This window comes from Pezoporus flaviventris, unplaced genomic scaffold, assembly GCF_033815535.1.
Source record: "Pezoporus flaviventris isolate CSIRO_AGI_PZ_B2104156 unplaced genomic scaffold, CSIRO_AGI_Pfla_v1 ptg000002l, whole genome shotgun sequence".
Lineage (NCBI taxonomy): Eukaryota > Metazoa > Chordata > Aves > Psittaciformes > Psittacidae > Pezoporus > Pezoporus flaviventris.
In genome coordinates this window covers 78,623,449-78,645,142 of record NW_026892550.1, presented here as the reverse complement: position 1 = coordinate 78,645,142, position 21,694 = coordinate 78,623,449, and the positions used below count along the sequence as shown (strand labels likewise).

At 39.1% G+C, this 21,694-nt stretch overlaps 1 protein-coding gene across 4 annotated transcripts in view; it reads left to right on the top strand.

Annotated features, from left to right (window-relative positions):
- PDE3A (phosphodiesterase 3A) overlaps window positions 1-21,694 on the top strand; it is a 251,151-nt gene that overhangs the window by 201,947 nt on the left and 27,510 nt on the right. For all 4 annotated transcript variants that reach the window (XM_061444572.1, XM_061444573.1, XM_061444575.1 and 1 more), the window contains 4 exons: window positions 8,383-8,643; window positions 11,467-11,621; window positions 14,343-14,458; window positions 18,137-18,356. In XM_061444572.1, coding sequence (XP_061300556.1) covers window positions 8,383-8,643; window positions 11,467-11,621; window positions 14,343-14,458; window positions 18,137-18,356 — 752 coding nt within the window. The remainder of the gene's footprint in view (window positions 1-8,382; window positions 8,644-11,466; window positions 11,622-14,342; window positions 14,459-18,136; window positions 18,357-21,694) is intronic.

Sequence of the window (21,694 nt, the reverse complement as noted above, 5' to 3'; positions counted from 1 at the left end):
CATTTAGAATTTAATTTTTCCCATCTGCTGTGTTTTAAAGAAAAGTAATAATTTTTAAAGTTCTGAGTTTAGTTGGAGTGGTTTCTACATTTTAAATAATAAAGCCTGACTGTGATTGACTGTTATCTGATTTATGTCATCATGTAGTTCTTCAGGCTGGGATAGTCGTGATAGTTTAAGGCTTTTAGGCAGCCAAATTGCATGGAAAGTCCCTTGGAATTGTGTGACTGAATCCCCAAGGCTCTGCTGAGAACATCAAACATCAGCATCAGGGTTTCCACAAGGTTTCCAAGCTGCGGCCAGCGGCAGTTAGCCAGGAAGTTCACCCTGTGATCTTGCCTCCTTCCAGGAGCTGCATTCCCTGGATCGTCCTTGTGGGATGCCTTAAGCAGGTCGCCAAACTCTCTGAGTATCTTCATTTGAACTGGGATTTCCCCAGGAGCCCAAGGCAGAGCACATGTATGGCTGGTTCCAGCTTGCCCTTTGCCATTCTTACTTGCAACAGAGTGGCAGTGGTGCTACCCATGGCACATGCTCTGGGTGACAGACCGCTGCCCATTTCCCCTATGCTTTCTGGGGCTTTCCAGCAGCAGCTGAAATACTTGTGCTCTATTGTGAGAAGGAAATGTGGTAAATTAGGTAGTACTTTATGTCAGTACCAGTAGAGTTTGTTAATTTGAGGTCCTCTCTGTCAGATATAAATAGTGGGGATTTCTGTTGCATTGGGTTATGTGCAGTACTTGTGTCCACAGAGGTGCAGACTTTCCTAGTCTGTAGGTCTTGAATCTTACCAACTCTAATTGTCCCACTCCTTGAGATGATTTTTGCATCTATGTTTTTCTTGTTGCTTGCTTGCCTGCCTGCCAAAAACCACTAGGAGGTTTTGTTTTGATGTAAGTTACAAATCTGGAAAAGCCTGCTAGGTGACCTGAAAGAAAGAACTTGGAACTCCCTTGAAAGTTACAGATGGCACGAAAACTCCTTCTCTCCCTCATGCTTATCTGTGAGGACCTTAAAGCCATGCTTTCCTGAGGGCATGTTGGTTTGTCTATTGATTATGATATTCAAAAGAATCTTATTTTTTTAAAACATGTAGTAATTTTTGCTAAAGCTGTGAAAGAGACTTTTCCATCCAGGGAGCTGCTAACCCAAGCCTGGGCATTGAACATTGAAGAGAGGAGCAATTATCACGGTGATATCACTGCTAACAATTACTATAACATTGTCAGTCAACAAGAGGGAAGTATAATTGAGGTGTAAGTCTGAGCTGCAGACTGACAGTGCAGTTTGAATTAAATGTGATCCTTTGACCCTTGGGATGTTGAGCACAGTGCACAAGGCCATGTGGGCATCTTATGGAGGTGTACGCACTTAGGGCAGACAGCATCCTCAGGCAGTTTGGTGGATGGTTTCTGACAACCCACGAAGGTCGTGCAAGGCTAGCCTTGGTTTTATTTTTCCCAGAAGCTATATAGCTAAATCTGGGCATATCAGGACAGGGAAAGCAAAAGGCCTTACTGCACCTTCTGTGCCTGCTGCAGATTAAATGGTATCAGTTTACTAGGAATTTTTAGTGTGGATAAAACACTTCAACAGTGTTCTTGTAAATGTCTGAACAATTTTTTCTCAAATGCTGAAATAATTCATCCCAGACAAATACCTGGCAGTGTACATTTCAGTCTGAGCTCTTTGGCTGACAAAATTATCACGAACTGAAAGGTCGTGTAATGGAAGAAATCTAGCCATGAATGGTGTCACCTAAGGTAGATGTGCAGGATGCGGTGACAGCAACTGCAGCCCCAGACAAAGTGTGCTATAAACAGTTATACATTCCACAGGTCTTGTAATAAAGAAAAAAAATGTATTTCCTTCTCAAACCAGTGCCTCTTTCTTAAAGGCTTACAGTTCAGTGTTTGCAAAGGTTGCAATTACTTTCAGTAGATTAAACATTAGACGCATTTAAGAATGATGTTTTCATCCTGGTTTTCTAAAGAAAGTAGGTTTACATGATAATGCTGTCCAACAGTTTCAGGCAAATATGGCAGATGGAAGGAAACATCAGAGAGGATTATCCTCCTAGAAATTTTATGATAACCTATGATGGGATACCAGAGGTAGGTCCAAATTACTGGTGTTACTTGATAGTAGATGACTGACAGGTTAAAACAGTGTGAGATTAAGACAGGAGCCCCATATAAACCTGTTTGCTCATCAGCATGCACGTAGTCCCCAGCACATCTGCCTCCTGCTGACTGAGTGGGCACCGGGCTGTTGCTGAGGAAAGGGATTATTGCAAATACGGTGAGTGCTGAGGGGACAAAACACACAACTCTTCAGTGAGCCCCATTTCATTAGATCCTCTGCAGAACTCCTGTCGAGTATTTCCTCTGGCTACGCTATGATCCTTGGACTCAGGCACCATGCTGGCAAGTGCTCCGACTCTAGATGCACTGCGTGTGGCGGTCGTGACATTTTCTGCTTTGCAGATCAGAGTTCAGTGTAATTGTTACCAGGAAGGGCTGTGTAGCTGTGGTGGTGCCATCCCAAGGGTCAAAACCATAATTGTTTTGGCTTGCTCAAGGTCTAGAGTTTTCCCTATGGGCTCATCTGTTGTGCTTCAGTGTTTGGTTTACAGTTACATGGTTCTGAGTACTTTAAAGAATCAGCAGCAAAATCAGTGATTGCATTGATGAGTTAAGAAAGGTTTTATTTGATCAATGTGATGGGACAAAAGAAAGGCGCTATATTCAGTACCACTAAAGAATATATCTTACAGAGGTTGCAGCTGGTCTAACTCCAGAGAGCAGTGGAAAAGCTGTGCTTCGTTAAGGTGGGGAAAAGCGTTTCATAAATGTCCTGTTTGCTCACTAGAGAAGAGAAAACATGAAATCTTGTGTTAGTACAAAATAAGAGTAAAATAAAAATAAGGAATCTGCGTAAAACTCCAGTTCTGCAGATTTAAATACTGAACAGTAAAATGTCAAAAATTGTACACACACTTTTCTTTTCTCCTTAGTCATCTAGTGAAAGGTGGAGTAGTTAAGTCTGTGGCGCCTTTAAAATGATTCATTATTTCCATAGAAGCCAATTCATGTTTATCCTTCAGATCGCTCTGTGGACATTAAAATAATGGAGAATTATATTTGCTTTTAATTTTGTTTCCAGACAGCTTGGCCTGAACATTCATGATGTGACTTGGAAACTGTATCAGGTTGTGATTTACTGTTGCTCATAATTGTGTGAAGATTGAAGATACGCTAGATGCAGATGCTGCTTTTTTCCTTTTTTTCCTCCTCGCCTCCCCCATTCTTTCACTTAGAGAGTGTTCTTGGGTGCAATGTGATGAAAAGCCTTCAGTGCTTTTCCTTGTACAAGCCACAGGAGATGAGGATTTTATTTTTTCCCTAACATGAGGCTGTGTGAAATGAATTGTGGTTTGTGTTTGATAACTGGTTTACTTTTTTTCCTTTCTTCTGTGTTCTTATTATGCTTCAGTTTTGACTGGTTTTCTGTTGTCATGTTAATTGGCTTTCCTTAGAGGGTGGAGAGAAGCAGCATTTTTTTTAGTTAAGGTGGATGAGTTCAGTTTTATGAGTCATATGCAAAACACCAAGGGGGGGGGGGGAATGACTTTTATTTGCAGTAAGGCATCTGTTAAGTATAAGGATGTCAAATCGGCTTCACTGTTGGGTCAGCTGTTTCTTAACTAGTACCAATTTGTAAACTAAATTTATCTATCGGGTCTTATGGATAAAGTAATTTATTATTCCTATTTTCCTAAATTAATTTTTCCTATGCAATTTTATCCACTTTTTGCTCTACTAAGTAAAAAGCTATTCTTAGGTGTTTATGCATAATATAATTTAGTAGAGGAAAACAAGTGGAATTTTGTGAAATGTAACATAAAAACCTACAGAAGGTTATGCAGATTTTGAAAGTATTCTAGCCATGTTACAGAATCCAAACCAAACTATTCAAACCTAAACATTCTAAGTGATCATTAAAATTTACCAGAATATTGTTTTCATATTTCACTTAAGAGTGTTTTCCTGAAGATAAGTTTCCTGCCCTGACAAAAATTGTCTGTGTGACAGTGGGACACTCTACCTGTGATTTGGTTCTACAGATGCAGCAGTATGTGTGCTGCTTGGTACATGAACGTTTTCTTGCAGATTCCAAGTATACCCCCACCTATGCAAATGTAGATGATTGGACAATTGGTGCTGTGTACTATATATGTCTGTCGCTGGTCTCTAATGCATCCTACTGGGATCTGGCCATCTTACTTTTCATATGAGTTCTTTAGGGAAAACCCCTTTTATTTTTGAAAATAAAAAGATGGCACAAAACGTATAGTAACCACATTTGAACTCAGGAGTTCAGGTGGTACCACGACGTAAAACACCCACCTGAATGCCAGTTTAAAAAAAGAAGGGGGCGGGGGGGTAGGAAGGAAAGAGCAACACCAGCTGGTTTTCAGCATTGAAAAGAATTTGGTTTGCCCCTCACCTTAGTTATCAGGGATCATCTTTAGTTGATAGGCTTTTGTTTCCAGTCTTTTTGCTTTCTCATTCTCATGCCCTAGGGCATTACAGTTTTAGTCACTGCATAACATCGCCTAAATCAAATTTCGGATGAAGTCACGAAGTAAACAGTAAGCCAAAATTCATGTGAGGAAACTTCCCAATCATTAGCATAGATTGATAAATGAATACTGACCAGTGTGAAATTAAATTTGCCTTAGCTTAACTCTTTGGCTTTTTTGTTTTGTTTTACCAAGTTAGTTGTTAGTGATGCAAACATGTTATTCATGCCACTATTCCCAAGTATCCGGCTTTTGAGTTCTGATGAGTAAAGTGATTTGGGAATAATCCAGATCAGTTCAGGCAGAGGCTATTCATGTTAGTAGAAAACTACTTACAAAGTCTGAGCATGGACTTTGTATGCACTTTTACCCTAAAAAAAGACCATGTGTGTCTATATGTGTGCAAGTGTCTGGATATGCATATAAGCAATTACGTCAGTCTAAACTTTTCAGCAATTTACTGTCTTATGTGAATCTTTTCTTTTGTTTCACATCATCCTACGCGTTTTATAATAAATTTCAGGTTTCCTTTTCCTTTAGGGAAACGCATTTTAGTTTACTTTCTGAGTAGTGGTTTGCAAAGCATGCACTGTTCTCTACTGGTTTATAGTAGAGAATCAAAAAATATTTTAAAATGTTTTCATGTATTCGGTTTGTAACTGTTTTTAGAAAATGATGATTTGAATAACTGCAATTTTATCTAGTCAGACTAGTCTGATAGTGCTCTAAATTCATCCTGGGATAGATGAAATATTCAAACTGCTTGAAAAAGAAACTGTTTTCCTGAATAAAAGTTCAGTGCAATTAAATTGCCACATATAAACCATGCCAAATTAGGATGTGATGTTAGTGTACTGTAAATGATGCATTATAGCAGTGTTTGCCCTCTTCTTTCTTTGAGAAGAATTTAAGTTTGGTATGTTCTCCTTTTGCATATGCTCTCATTCTAAGGATTCTAAGCATTATATGTAGTTCAGTCAATCCTCTAGGTATGATATATATGTGTCATTTAAAGCAGCTCACTACAATGATGTCTTTGAAAAACTGTATTTTCACTTGAAGTCTTTGCAATGCAGTGTGTCATGTTGCACAGACTGGTAACTGTTGATGTTCTATGGTGATCGAGGCTGGTCTGTGCTGGCAGGATCTATGTCTTGTTTCAGGTCTGGTGAGGGATGCTCAACGTGCACCTTCTTATAGGTATAGAGCTGACCTCTCTGGGCACGCTTCATGCAGGCAGGGTGGATGGCTGCAGGGATTTCATGTGAGGTGTCAGTTGAAAATGTTAGATCTGCAGATAGTGCCCTTTTGGTCAAAAAGTGCAGAAGGTCCTGCCACCATGCACATTGTGCAGGGGGTGAGTTGGTTTCAGATGTGCTCTTCCCATGCTCTAAAGCCTTTCTCAGTCTTCCAGAGAGCTGCTTTGTTTCCATGGATTAGTTCTAGTGGGGCATGGGCTGCAGCAGTGTTACTGTCTTGCTTGTGTAAATACCTAACTCAATTTGAGTGCAGACTGTCCTTGCCGGTGAGGTGTAGGCAGAGCTCAGGAGGGAGGATGCAGACCCAGTATGTGGCATCCCTCCTCCTGTGCCATGTGGCCTCAGCACCAGCTTCTCGCGTAACTCAGCACAGCTTGGCATTTGAGTTGGACAGGTCTGCTGGGTCCCAGAGTCAAGGTTGGAGTCACCAAGATGTGACAAAGCCTCCCATGACAATGTCAGATGCCATGTGGCAGAAATTCACTGCTGAGAAGAGAACGGCTCCCCTCTTCCCACTTGGTACTAATCATGGAGAACAATGCTGGCTGCTTTGCAAAATATTAGTAGTGCTGTACAAAATCTGGGCCTCTGCTTATGGCCCGCTGAGTCAGACTTGTTTACTTCATTGAAGTATTAATCTCTTTCTCTGATTGGCAGTCAACAGCTCCAGGCTCCAGGCTTAATAGAATTTTCAAACTGTAGATAATGCAGTTTTGCTGAAAATCTGAGGCTTCTATCGCACTCTGAATGATGTATTCTCCTGCCCTCCCCTTTGGTCTTTTTTTCAGGGCTGAGGTTAAGATAGATAATTAATTACTCTCATCCCAAGCCTTGTCTTTTAATTTAAGAATTTTCTTTAGTATCTGCCAGAACCCTCTGCATGCACTCCTGAGAGGGTAAGCAATGAAAGAGCCATTAAATTAACTTCAACCATTAATTTTTTTTCAGTAGGATGAAATAGAGATTCAGTATATCAAGAGGTTTCTGGTTTATTTTATTTCATATCATGACAAAGAAAATAAATGTGGGAACAAGAGGCTGGTTTTCTGGTTCTGTGGGAGGATGGTGAGTGAGGAGTCATATCTTCTGGTCCTGCAGCTTACTTCTGTGTTAGCAAGAATCAGGACATGAGGAGTGGATCCTGTGTTAGAAATAGGACATGAAGATTGGATTAGTGGAGTGAAACAGCTATTGCTAAGAGCCTAATGTCCACGCTACGCAACTGGGAAGATGGGGGGGGGGGGGTAGCAATACTTAGCTAATATATCGCTTACCTCAGAAATACTTTGCTGTTGCCTGTAGAGCCTTTTCTGAGAATGAAGCAGTGTCAAGCCGTGTTATGCTGTTCTCTGATGTGTTGTGATAAATGCTGTCACTGGTGAATCACTCCTGGCTGGGGCTCTGATCACCCTCCTGCTAAGCAGCCTGCCCTATTCTTCATGTTCTATACTTGCCATTCTAAGAGACCCGCATGCTCTTTTCACAGGTATAACTTCCCTTTTTGGAGAACTGTGTATCTTAGGGATTTTTCAGCAATACATAAAAAAAAAAAATTAGTCAAACCTTCTGGAATGGTCTCTCTGGCAAACTACACCTACACCTGCTGAAAAGTCCCAAACAGTAGCAGCAAAATTGAGCTTATGTGTCAGAAACACAACATAGGAAAAATGGTGTGAAGAAGAATGTATGAAAACAGTTTTCCTGGGCGACAGTTGGTTTGCAATGCATCAATTACAGATCAGTTATATACATGCACTAGGAAGAGTGTGTAAGATTTGCCACTGATATGAGCTGCTCCTTGGTATTATTTCTGTTTATGCATCACTTTACGTAATAATTCTTCCTAAATGATATATGTAAAGCAGGTATATATTTCAAACCCAGAAAAAAAAACAAGAGAAAGTAAGGGCAGTCTGAATTGGCTATACAAGCCTATTGAATAACTATTCTCATCACTTCTATCTGAATAAAATTAGGATTGGAAAATCCACTTTTTACTCAATTTTAATTTTGGTATAGCTGCCCAATTTGCAACTGCTGGTAGAAGAATGTTGTTGCCACCATACCAGAATGCTATGTATTAAAAGCTTGCACATATTTAAAAAATCTCAGTATATGCTTGAGATTCATTTCATTGGACATTAGTTGTTTTAGATGCCTCTAGTTAGTAGAAAGAGTCTCAAAAGGGACTCCTCCCCTCCTATTATTTGGACAAATAGCCCCTGGCCATTGACTGTGTCTCTGTAGGGAGCCTGAACAATTCATTCAGATGGGTTCAGTCAGCTGCAGATGGTGAAAGCTGTGAAATCAGATATGATGAAATTCCAAACTCTTTGCGGATGGTGATCGTTATGCCTGATGATCGATCTATTCAGCATGATTCTCCTTATTTAAAGAATTATTTCATGTTGTTATTTTTCCACTTTATGGGTAACTGCTTTAGCAAAAGTTGTGGATAGAGTTCACCACAGCTTTTGATACTGCTCAGCAGGTTGTTCACTTCTGTTGTATTACATGTATTATTTTTGTCTTCTTTAGTCTTCTGGCACCAGTATTACAGTGGATATTGCTGTCATGGGAGAAGCACATGGGCTCATTACAGATCTTCTGGCAGATCCTTCGCTGCCCCCCAATGTGTGTACTTCACTGAGAACAGTGAGCAACCTGCTTAATACGCAGTTAACCTTCCAGGCCATCCACAAGCCAAGGGTAAACCCTTTGGTATCCTTCAGTGAGAACTACACCTGCTCCGACTCAGAGGAATGTCCGGAGAAGGGAGAGAAACTAGCTATTCCCAAGGTGGGTACTGGACCCTGTATGTTGTAACTCGTCTCTCCCTAAAGGGACAGCAATGGACTATGTCACTGTGCTTTTTGCTTCTTTGCTTCAGATTAACATTTTATGCACTGATCATACTGTTAATATAAAAGTGACAGCTAAGTAGAATTTAGGTTTCATATTAAGACAATTCCTGTGTATCCTTCAACTCATGGCCAGGTTGACTTTGGTTCAGGCATCTTCAGAAGATGATATTTGGCAAAGGATAGCCAACATCATAGGTGGTATGTGTATTTCCTCTCCTCTCCTATTTGGAGCTTAAGAGAGAAGTGATAGGAAGCAGAGCAAGGCAAAGCCTTTCAGCATCCAGTCTCACAAGTCTGCTCTATTACTTCTCACGCAGAAATTTCCCTCCCACTCAAAGGATTTGAGGCGCTCCATGTAGGGTGACTGTTCTAGTCAATGAGCAGTGGGGAATTAAGTAGTAATATGGGAAACCTTTTTGCCTACTTTGAAGATTGGAATTTGAAATTCTCTGTGAATTTCAGACTCTTCTTCCTTCCATTAGCTAGAGGTGTGAAACCTGTAGAGGTCAATGAAAAGGTCTGTACTGAGGACCTCCAGGTGCTTTGGATAAAGTTTAGAATGTTGTATGCCAAACAAACAGAAGAGATCACCATAATACTTAGTATGACAAATATTGTAAGATCATTGTAAGTAGTTTTGAGAAGAAAAAGAGGACTGAACCAAAAAGATGTGTACATTACTGCCTTGACAGATGGCTTTACAAATGCTCCCGAATCCAACAGGAAATAACCACCCACATTTAGTAAATGAACAACTAGAAGGAACACATCAGCTTTGAAGTAGTTTGAATTGTAGGTTTGTTGCTAATTAGCTGCCCTGCAAGGCTTACATTTCACTTTCGAAACTAAACCAAAATACTTTTGGAATTTTGTACTGCAGTTTCCCTTGTAAAATTAAATACAGTCAGAGTACATTGCACAGGCACAAGCTTTTAGCAGTCCAAATGGCACAGCCAGCATTAATTCTAGCATTTCCCAGCATCTGAATTGCAACACTTGTGATTCTTCCTTTAATATATTTCAGTGTGATGATAATAATTACGCTACTTGCTTATATAGCAGCTGTATGTATGAAAAGGATGTTCACATGTTTTTAAGAGCATTTCCCAGTTTATTTTAGCGTATGTGTCTATCATTGCTGTACTCTAGGCTCTGAGGGGAAAAGTTAAGTGGAAGAACAGTGCCATCACATGAGCAAACGCAGCGAACAGATACCAGTTTGCTGTTGCATAATACCTAGTGAGGAGCAAAGAAGTGAAGGATGAAGAAATGAGTTAATGCTACAGAGAACTAATTTGACTGAAGAATTCACTGACCTAAATGTGGGGTTCATAAGACTAACATTGCAGTCCTTTATTGAAGTGTCTAAATACAGATTTGGGGTCTTTACCTTAACCATCTGATGCTGAACACTTTGGGTAAGGAGATAATATGTTAACATATTTTTCTGTAATTTTGAGCTTTAGAACTACAAGTCTCTTCCATTTCATATCTCTTAGCCCTGTGGCAAAGTCAAAATGCTGCATCACATAGACATACTTATTTTAGCTGTTACCTATATAAATACTTCAGGAAAAGTACAGGGGAAGTATCTTACAGAATTTTAGCATCTGTAACACCAAATCTGGATCCATAAAGGTTCATCATCTTTTATTACCTCTGACTTCAGAAATTTGGAGAAACAATGTGAGTCCTCTTAGTGGAGAAAAGGAAGAGTCAGGTGAAAGAAAAATGCAAGGTGGTCAAGAAGAATCTGCTGTAAATGGTGATGCTTTCTCTAAGCTTTTCAGGAGATGACATACCCCAGAACAAGAAAGTTTACTTTCAGTCAGTGATCTTTGCATTGGGTAGGTATAGCAGGAAAAAACTTTGGAACTCCCTTTCCTTATTTTTCTTACAGCCTGTCTTACCTTGTGTTTCTTGTTCCATTCATGACAGTTTAAATCACAGAATAGTTGAGGTTGAAAGTACATGTGGATATCATCTCGTCCAGTCCCTCAGCTCAAGCATGTTGAACCTGGAGCAGGTTTCTCTAAGCCCAACCTAGAGCTGGTTTCTTAGGAGGTTATCCAGTTTTGAGTATTTCAGTGGATGTAGACTCCACAGCCTCTCTGGGCAATTTCTTTCCGTGTTCAGTCATCCTTGAAGTAAAAAACGCTTTCTTACATTTAAATGTAATTTCTTATATTGCAATTTGTGCCCCATTGCCTCTTGTCCTGTCACTGGACAACACTGAAAAGAGCCTGGCTCCATCTTTTTTACACCCTACCTTCAGGTATTTATGTACATTGGTAAGACGTTCCCTGTGCCTTCTCTTTTTCAGGCTAAGCCATCCCAGCTCTCTCAGCCTTTCCCTTTATGATGGATGCTTCAATCCCTCAGTCAGCTTTGTGGCCCTGATGACTTAAGTGCCTTTGGCCACATCATGTAAGACCAACATTTTTAAAGAGCACAACTATCATTGGCTGACTCCAGCGAGAGCTCCAAGTGTTGAACGTCAGTGGCTATGGGGCTGTAGATGCATAACTTTTTTTAACCTTAAAATAGGGAGGATGGTCCAGATCCTCTAAGCATTTAAAGCACCAGCTGTGTTGATTTGAATAGACGGCAGGCCCTATAATACCTGGGAGAATACAGATTTAAGGTACTTAAAGTACTTAAGTTGTCAGGCAGAATTAATCAAATGGAAATGGTTTTCTTCTGGTGTTTAAAGCTCTTGTACGCCTATATAAACTCTAAGCAACTGATTTCTCTCTAGCGCTTACGGAGAAGTTTGCCTCCAGGACTGCTGAGACGAGTGTCCTCAACTTGGACCACAACAACATCAGCCACAGGATTACCTACACTGGAGCCAGCTCCAGTGAGAAGGGATCGCAGTGCCAGCATCAAACCTCATGAACCATCTTCATCCAGGTTTGTGTCTCTCCTTGGGTGAATTTCTTTGGTTCTGTGTGATGATGTCCCTCATTTAAAAATGCTGACTCCAAAGTGCATTTGAACTACTTGTTCATGCTTCTCTAAATTGTGTTACCAGTGAAGTAGCATTCCCAGTTTTAGTCAGATTATGCCAAAACTATTATTATTATTAGGAACCAAAATAATAAATAAATCTATTCATGTTAGCAAAGTGCGAAAGCACCAAATTCAAGAAGAGAATTCAGAGCTGTGATAACAGAAGACTCGTGTTTTTCTGCAATTCAAAATTTGGTGCCAGTAGTAGAGAAAAAGATAGGACTTGAGAAGGCCCAACATCACCAGCGTTTGCTGTTGGGTATCTTGTGTGACTGCAGCCCCAAAGAACTTTCTTCTGAATATGTAAACCTTTCCTATAGAGGAGGCTCTCGTGTAGGGCACCTAGGGCACCTAGGTGCTCAAGGCAGCAGAGTACACTGAATATCTGGTGCAATAAAAATACATGATTATGCTAAGCTCCCTTTGTGAGGAGTCCCTTGTATCTCAGTGAGAGTAAATACAAAGATGCTATAACCAAATGGAAATGTTCTTCAGTCACTGGCCTGTGGTTCTCAGGGTGCTTTTGATTTATACTGTTGATCCCAGACTGTTTACGTAGTATGTAAGTATCCTAAGATGGGAATTGGAGGGAGCAGGAGAGCAATTAAATATTGTTGTTGGTCCTTTTCTATGGATGTTATATAACTCTGTGTGATGAGCCAACTAAGCAGGCTATCAATTCTTCCTGCGTTTAATGTAGCCAATTATATTATGTATAATTATAGCTCTGTCTCAAGCCTCCCAGCCTAATGTTTGCAGTTCTTCTTTTACAGTAGGAGAAACAATGGGTATTCCAGAAAGGGGAAAAATCAGTCCTATAAGTCTAGCTTTAAGCATTTTGGCAGACCAAAACAGATTTGCTTTCAAGGAAAAGAATTTTGAACTGAAGGAAAAAAAATATCTTGATTATCTGCCAGTTCACCTGTACTAAATTCAAGCTTGCCACAGGTAACAGAGAAAGAAAGATTTCATGGCTTGAAGGGTAGGACAGGGAAAATTACACTGGAATTACATGCAGCAGATTCTACAGTTACAAAATTTGCATGTTTTTCAACAGTCTGGGGCATCGCCTCTGAGATCTCTGTAGTTGAATACATGCAAAAATCCCCTGTTCTTAAGATTAGCAATCCTGTACACTTCCAGGCCTACATCACTAAACTGGTAAGACATGGTCCTCCTATGGTTTCAAATGGTTTGGGAAGGACAATAAAGCTTCCTCATTCCTTTCCTCGGTCACTTCTATATTCAGTGATTCTCCCTTAAGAAGTTGGAGAATGTGGTTTGGGAGGGTTGGTTTGGTTTTTCTTTACAGTGGGACAGTGTGTTATACTTTTTCTGTCCATTAAAAAACAAAACCACAAAACAAAAAAAATAAAACACAGCTGGATTCTTTCTTTGTCTTCCTTCACCACAGATTGGGCCAATGAAGACAACCAGCAAATATTTTTGTAGGTAGTACTTGCTCTTCCAAAACAAAAAGGTGTACATAGAGTTAAGACAATGTTACATGCTTTTTGTTTCAGAACACTTCTTTTTCAAATTTAGCCAGGACTAGGCTGGTTTGAAAGGCTGTCTTCTTCCATGCATGTCATCACATCATCTGGATGTGAGGCTATGAGGAGAAATGTGGAGCCTGAGAGGCCACTCACAGAGAGCAAATCTGTCCAGAGAAGTTATAAGCCTCATCAGGTATCACTGCCCATGACAGTGGGTTGGAAATAGATATCTTAAGATCCTTTCCAACCCTAACTATTCTATGATTCTATGATCATGAGAGCCATCCTACATCCATGCAAACAGCTGACATAGGATAGATGTCATTCAAGAAAACAATGATAAATACAATTCTCTTGCTTTGCAGAAGTATTTGGCCTCTTCTCATACACAGTTGCAGCCTGAAGGCTGAAAGCACATATCCATCCTGTTGTAGGGGACCAGCATTTGTACCCCACAAACACAGACACAGGCACCCTATTTTCCTTCAGTGAGTTTCTCTTGGATTGGTGACCAGTGTCTTCAGGGACTGTCAACAGAATTTTTTCTTGAGATGGAGCTGGTGTTTCAGTTGGCTAGAGTGTAAAGTGCTTCACCCAGAGAACAGGCACACCACTAGCAGCAGCAATGCAGGGCTCTTCTGAGCCTCTTCCAGCCTCCTGAGGAGCAAATCCAGTGCCCGAAGGGTTACTGAGTATCTGCCTTGGTGGTTGCAGCAGAGGAGTCAAGGAAGCTGATTTTTCAGTTACTCTGAGAACTTCTGACACTTCTGGCTCTTGTAAGGAGGCGTTAAAAGAGGGTATGAATTTAACTTATTTCAAGTCAACTTGCAAGCCTCTTTGTACTGTCAGAACAATATGACAAAGACATCTTTGTATAAATAAAGTGAATAGGCCTCAGCACTGAAGGAAGTCCAGCTTTGGAGTGTCTTGTAAATATTTTTGCTGAATACAGTACTGAAGGCCTCACAAAAAGCAGTTCAGCCAGCAGATAGATGCTGCTTTCCTCATCAGATTTTATACTATCTCGGTTTTGTGTACTTCTTGCAGTGGCTTCTAGCTTCTTAAGATCTGTCACTGAGTTTTTTCAGTGTGTCAAACAATGCTTGTTTGTGCTCTGGTTTTGCAGTAGTGATTCCTGGAACAGTTCAATTCTGATGACAATCACGAAGAGCAGGTCCTTCTCCACCTCCTACACCATGTCTTCTACCAACCACCTGAATACCAAAAGGCAGAGCCGACAAGGTGAGTGGGCATCCATGGCTCTGTCAGGCTCACTTCAGCTGCTTTTCCATGACTAGTACATGCAGCTGCTTTTGATCTCTGTCCAATCTGTGACTTTTCTAAAATATAGTTATTTCCTTTTTTTTTAAAAACAAAAAATGTTTTGACTTTTATGATTTATAGAGGTTAGTCATGATATGATGCAACAAGTGTTGTGATTTATGTCCATGTAATTCCCTTTATGACAACAGGGCTGAGAACAGTGTTTTCTATAACATTTGTTAGATTAACTTTCTGTGTATTTTGCCTGAGATTCCCTGAAGCACAACCTACATAATGCCATTTGGAGCTATAGGCAGCAACTGACCCATCTTACGCAAACATATCCAAGACAAAGCCGATAAATCAGTGATCTCTCTGATGTATTTTCATTATTGAGAAAGTCCAGATAGTTCTTACTGATTTTTAGAGATGAGAAATATGGGGTTTGTTACCCAGGTTTTTGGGCCTTTAAAAAATTACTCCAGTTTTAACTGAGGGAAAGAAATTGAGAAGGTGGCTTCTTAATTGATTATGAAATGTGCAGTATGACAGCCGTGAAGCAGCCTTAATCCAGAGTAATGTGGTTCTCTTCCTTGTACAAATGCAGGATAAAGTAATGTTTACCCATGCTTTAACTTGCAGTTCAAAATGATCACAAGGCCTTCCTTTTTTAAATCAGCCCATGGAATAATGTTGAGATAATGTTACCCAGAGATACTGACCACCCAGACATCAGATGGAAACTGATAGATGCCTGAGGCCTGACATTGGAAAAGTCAGAGAATCCTAATTTAGAGATGGGTTTGAAGATATGGCTGCACAATTATTCTGCGTATCCAGCACTGTCACATCACATCTTCTTTTCAAACTGAAGAGTTTATTTAGTCTCCTTGTACAGACGCTGCCTTGTTATACCGCAGTGAAGATTAGGTAGCAAAGCATAATCTTAAAAGGTAATAGGCATATAGGCAAACGAATAAAATTGAACCAGGAAAATAATGAAAACAAAGTACCAGGTATCCAGGAATTAGAACAAAACAAATCCATTTTAAGACGTGATTTTTTGGAGATTAACCCATTAATTTGAAGGGGGGGGGAGGTGCTTATAATATTTTATACTTGGAAAACAAGACTTACTAACTCTGTCAGTAAATTTTACCTTTGTCCTGCTTCCAAAAAGTGTTAGTAGTCACGTGTCTTTCCTGAATACATAAACTCCCATGTGATGGAGAGCTCCATTCCTTCACAAGTAACTCCTAAGGGCACCAATTGATAGGAGTAAAAATTCTGGCTCAGCATTTTATGCAGAGGATTGATACTTTCATGTTTTAGACTGTTTACAATCATGCATTTTTACTTACAGTTTTGTGTTCCAACTAAAGAATTGCTTCAATTTGCAAAAACGATTGCTTCAAAACTTAATACAAATTAGACTTATATATATTAGCACAATTGGCAATATATAATAATTCTTGGTAGAAGCTGATATAGCTAAATCTATAATCTGTTAATTTATAAAATGTGTCTGCATGCATGAAAGCATTTTGGAATACTGCTAGCTGTACTTTGGTAAAATTCTGGGGTAAGCTCGAGCTTTTTATATGTAATTTCAAATCACACTGAAGTTACTCTTTTATTTCTTCACACTGCACATGTGTAAAAGTTCTGAAGGACCTAAGCAGATGGATGTACTTAAAAAAATTCTGCCTATATTGTTATTCTTCTCTTGGTTGTTCGATATTCTTTGCTGTAGCAAGACACATTTTCTCTCACTGCTGCCAATAAATGGTTAAATGTTGGCTTATTGAAACTAGGTTTGCATTTCTCCAGTAAATTCATTTTTTTTAGGTTACCTACTCTGGCAAATTACTCTTAAAAAAAAAAAAAAACAACAACACATCACAAACAAAAAAACCCATACAAACGAACAAACAACACAACCAAAAGTATTTCCAGAGATGTGAGCCCAGACTAGCAGCAGAAAGTCAGCTGTGATTAGAAACATTCTTGTGAAAATTGCTTTTTAAATTCCCAGGACTTGCTTTAAATTGTTGAAAGATGACCATATTTATTGTATTCTCTAGCGTTCATGAAGATTACCTGGTAATATATAGCTCAAAAATAGAAAATACTCCAACTCAATCCCCTGTGCAACTAACAGACTGTGAGATGTTTTTAAACACATATTTTTGTTGGAAAGAAAGCAGATATCTCAAAGGATTAGTAAATGCGAAACAGGCTTTGTGTATTCTAAAGCAATTTCCATATGTCATGGCCATCTGATAACTTTTTAATTGCTCTGTAGGCTGTAGGTTTCTGTTCTCAAGACTAGTGTAGTATCCTAGTTGCAGTCACTGAATTAAGACAGTAATACATACCACATGTTTGCTGAAGAATTACCCTACTCAGAAGATCTCAAAATTACAGTGTATTAACTGCCAGGGATCATTTTTAACTCCTGATTTATCAACAGTAAATCATATCTTAACCTCATATCACAGTAAGTTGTTATCAGGAAAAAACACTGGAGCTGTACTTATATATCCTGCAAGGTTAGGATTTCACAAACTTAGATCAACATATTGCCTTATTCTAAGATAATTTTTGTGCCTGGAATGTATTTAAATAGTGGGCACAATTCAAACGTAAAACCAGTTAAAGTATCTAAGTTCATTATATCATTTGGCTTTGAAGATGAATATGCTAAATGAACTGGGGCTGAGTTCCTACAAACTTTTGTACAGGAGGTAAGTCAATTTACATGCATTTCCTTTTAAGATAGATTATGTTTTCTTATCTGTGCTTTATTGTGAATGGGACCTTTTTGTCTGAGATTAGAAAATGTAAATAGACTCAAAAAGAAGACAGTACTTCATCTCAAACACTGGACTACCTGATGCATTTCATCTTGGCAGTGATGCTTAGGTAAAATAGGACAGAGAGAACTACATCTTGCTAGTGTTCACACATGGATATTGCAGTTTCTGATACACTAGCTTGGGAGTACAATACCATGTGGTACAGGTAATGGTCACAAGTATTCCATAGTGGGCCACAGATAGTGAAAAATAAACTCAAGATGCATGAGGTCAAGGCTGAAATCTGTGAGGAATGCAGAAATGGCACCAGAAGTGCGTATTTTATATTCATATTATGTATGACTAGTAACATTTGCTTTTTTGTTTTTTGCTAGTCTTCAAACATGTAGAAATTCAGATTTGTTGGGAACATGTGTAAGCCTTTCTTGTCTCTCCTTTTCAGATGGAGACATTGAAGCACAGAGAAACTGCAGATGGGTCTGGAAGCTGCCTATTTGGCGGTTTCTGTCACTAGAGCATGTTGATACGAATAGTCATGCCACTAATGTATGTCTTTCATTTCATGCCTGCCAGTTAGTGCATCCTGCTCAACAGGGAAAATATGCTTCATATTTTGAGCCAAACCTTCAGCAGGTAGAAGAGGCTGATATTAATGGAGCTTCATGTCTCTATGACAGCAGTGGGCTTGGCTCAGAGTGAAGGAGGGTTTTCTCTTATTTTTCTGTTTGGAAGCTATGCTGGTACCCCTGCATCTCAAAAGGTGTATTTCTGCACAGTGAACTCATACAACCATCTGCCACTTCTGTTGATTGATAAGACTTTTCTTTTGTCTTGCCAGGTATCCCGCCAAATATTTCACCTCTATCCTCCCCATGCCATTCACCAATTCAGGGGACGCCTGCCACAAGTCCTACTGGAAAAAGATCTTCTGTGTCATTTCCAGACTACAGTGATATTGACACCAAGCAAGGCTTAAAGCCACACAAAGTCTTAACTTCTACTCAGAGCGCCCCTAGCCTGTCAGACCCTATTACCAGTCACTCTGTCATCTGCAGCAGGTAAGATAGTAATTTCACATGCATTAGAGTAATTTCATGTTGCTCTCATGAACAAGTTCCTTTGGCTCACATGCAAGTTTTTGTGATTTGCTACAGAATCGTGTATTGCTATTTCAGTATATTTAAGCGTTTCTTAGTACGTGAGTAATCATGTAGATTGATGCTACAAGGTGCTTTTAAAGTGCAAGATGGTTAGCTACCTTTGCTTTTACTCGTGTCTGATGCACAGTCTGATTAATAAATTTATCAGTAGTTTACAGATCCCAAAGCTGGATTTCTCGCAGCATGCCCTTAACATGAACAGTCACTTTCAGGTCACAAGCAGAATCTTTCAGAGCAGGCACCTGATGTTTGATAGAAAAATCTGACTGGTAGGGTCTAAAAGCTGCTGGCCTGCAGCCTTCTGGTAAAGATGTGCCAACAGTGCCTGAAGACTACTGAATTTTGAGTGCTCTCTCAGAAAGACTGGTTCCTGTTCTCCCTAGTTAGATTATGTAGCACTGGGATTTATTTATTTATTTTTTTAAAATCAACTACATCCAAGTTCTTTCTACAGTTATAATTTCACACTTTAGAGCAGCCCATTATCAGATGACACAGACCTGCTCTGCAAAATCAGCATTTTGGAAAGAAAGTTGGTCTGCTTATCTTCTCAAAAGGACTCAGTTGCTGGATTAAATTACTGGACTTTGCAGTATGTCCCCTGTTCAGAATAGTGGGATACACTGGTATTCAGAATCCTGTTCCAGTGCAGTTTTGAGGTTACCTTACTCATTAGATGTTACTTTGCGAGTGGTTTGTGATTATTGGCTCGCCAGTGGACATTATCTGAGGCTGGGTTAAATGTTACCAAGTTTGTCTATCTTCAGAAACAGTTTTTCGTTTCTGGCTTTTGCCACATGACTTTGGATGTGTCTCAGTATGCTGGGCTAGATAGTGGGTGTCAGAAAGTCAGAATTGAGACTGCAAGTTTGTTCGAGGGAGTCATTCCCACTAGAATTCAATCCTGACAGGCTTTTAAGACATATTTAGGTGACTAAATAGAAACTAAGCACTTTCGAATAAATAGAAACCAAGTGCTTTTAAAAGTTTTCCAAAGGCATTGCAAAACTGGGGACATGCACTGATTCATTTGAAATGAAAGCTATTACATATAAGAAAAATACTATAAACATGCTACTGTCATATTAAACTGTTCCTTTATTACTCCTTCAACAAAATATTATTGCTTTAACTAGTAACAGTTATCTGTGGAAGCCTTCTATTGAAAAGAAAAGTTAATAGTTGTATAAAAAATGTCAAAAAAAAGCAGCAATGTAAAGTTGTAGATAGTAATGAAATATATTTATTTATATGTGTAGCCTTTGATTTCAGTGTAATCATTGGTAAAATGCTCTTAAGCTTTTATGTGGCTGCTCTTTTGCATGATCTGTGTGGGTTGTGTGGCATATTTAGGTTCTTAATTTCCTTGTTTCAAGTGCTTAAGCTGTGTAGGCATTACATGTAGTTACACTGCTTAGACTTTGTTCTTGATTATTTGAAACATACATATTATTTAAAATATTGTGGTGTAATGACTGCTATTAGGATTGGCATCCACTAATTATCATGTTCCTTTGTTGTCCATTGAAAGATCAAATAGAGATGTCATATCCACAGATTAAAGCTGAGCCACCAGCACATAAATAATGCTCTCCTTAGTAATGTAAGCACAATTTGAGAAAAAAAAGGAAAAAAACCCAAAACAACAATACTCCCCCCCCCAAAAAAAAACAAACAAACACCCCCCACAGAAATTAAATGGCTAAGACAAGCTAAGAGAGTTAAATTAACAGAAACTGGAAATAGGTCTTCCGATGTTTGAACTTTCACATCATAGATTGCTAGTCTTCATGGTATGCAATACCCTACATTTACTGCCAAAAAAGATGCCTTGCTAGGAAATAATACCAAGTGAGCAAACCTCTACCACCAACAACCCAATCTCTCCCCCAACAATAACAAAGGAGGAAGTGAACTTTTGATGGGTTCAGTGCCTTAAATCAGATCCACCCAGGCAGTGGCATCCAGGCAGCAGTTTTACTGTACTTTTTTTTCACTTGAGAAGTGAAATGTGGTAGGACAGCAGAGTTCTGCATTAAACAAGAACATATACCAGGCAATGCTGTTAAAATAATTTCTAAATAATAATTTTTAATTCTGCTTAGTGGATGACGCAGGAATCCTGTGGGGAAAAAAGTTAAACAATCCTGTGTTTAAAAAGTATATTATAATGCTTGTGCATGAAGGGGATTAAGTTAAAGTTGCATGGGCACATTTACCTCTGACATAGAGCAGATTTCAAGTGCTCTACTAGGTAACTCAGTAATTTTTTTTCTTAATATAGTATTTTATGTGGACCATGCATAATAAATCAGTGAGTTTGCATATGTTCTGGAAATAAAGAGGTACACTCATAATGGCACAAAATCCTTGTAACATTGCAACCAATCAAAGGTTCTTTTTCTCTTACTTTTTGACTTGTTTGCCTTGACCTTCTAGAAACCACAAGAAATGTGGGAGAAAGAAATTAATAGGGTTTTTTTTTCATCTTGTTCATAAAACTGAGTGATGCAAGATTTATTTGCTTGGCTGTGTACTGCAGTTATCACTGTATACAGATTTGTATTTTTATTTAATTTTTTTTCAGGAATTCATTACATTTTCAGGGCATACCAAGCTCCAGAATACGTTTTGGATGGCCCAGTCAAAAGCCACCTGGAAAGCCAGAGAAAGCAATGTTAAGGTGTCATTTCTTCATGGACAGATTTGATATAATACTGCTAAGTGGTGCTTCAGATTTATGAAGTTCTCTCATGTTTTCATGAGATGTCATGATACGTATCCTTCAGGACCTAGACTCAATCTATTGGGACCTTGTAATTTTAAATGTTCCAGCTGGTATTGAGTTCACAGTCAGGGTTTAAAGGGAATCACACACAAGGAATAAAGAGTTTTAATAGAAAGGAAGAGCCAGTCATTTGGAAAGGCCATGATATTGTGATCCCACGATATCTTTCTGTTCTGGGAATAATGAAGCAAACTCTGTTTTCTAATTTCATTGCTAAATGTCTAAATGTCAGATCATGCACCTTATGCTCTGTCCAAAAACCCCTTTAGTAGTGATGTACTTGGTATGTTGTCACTGAAGCAGTGGCAAAATGCCTTCTTTCTTAAGAGGAACATATTCAAGTTTTGAGGAAGAAAAGGAGAGTAAAGCCACATGATGACTGTGTTCAAGTTGAATTATATAAAATTTCATGGCACTCTGGCAAATTTTCGTTGTTTTAATTCATGTT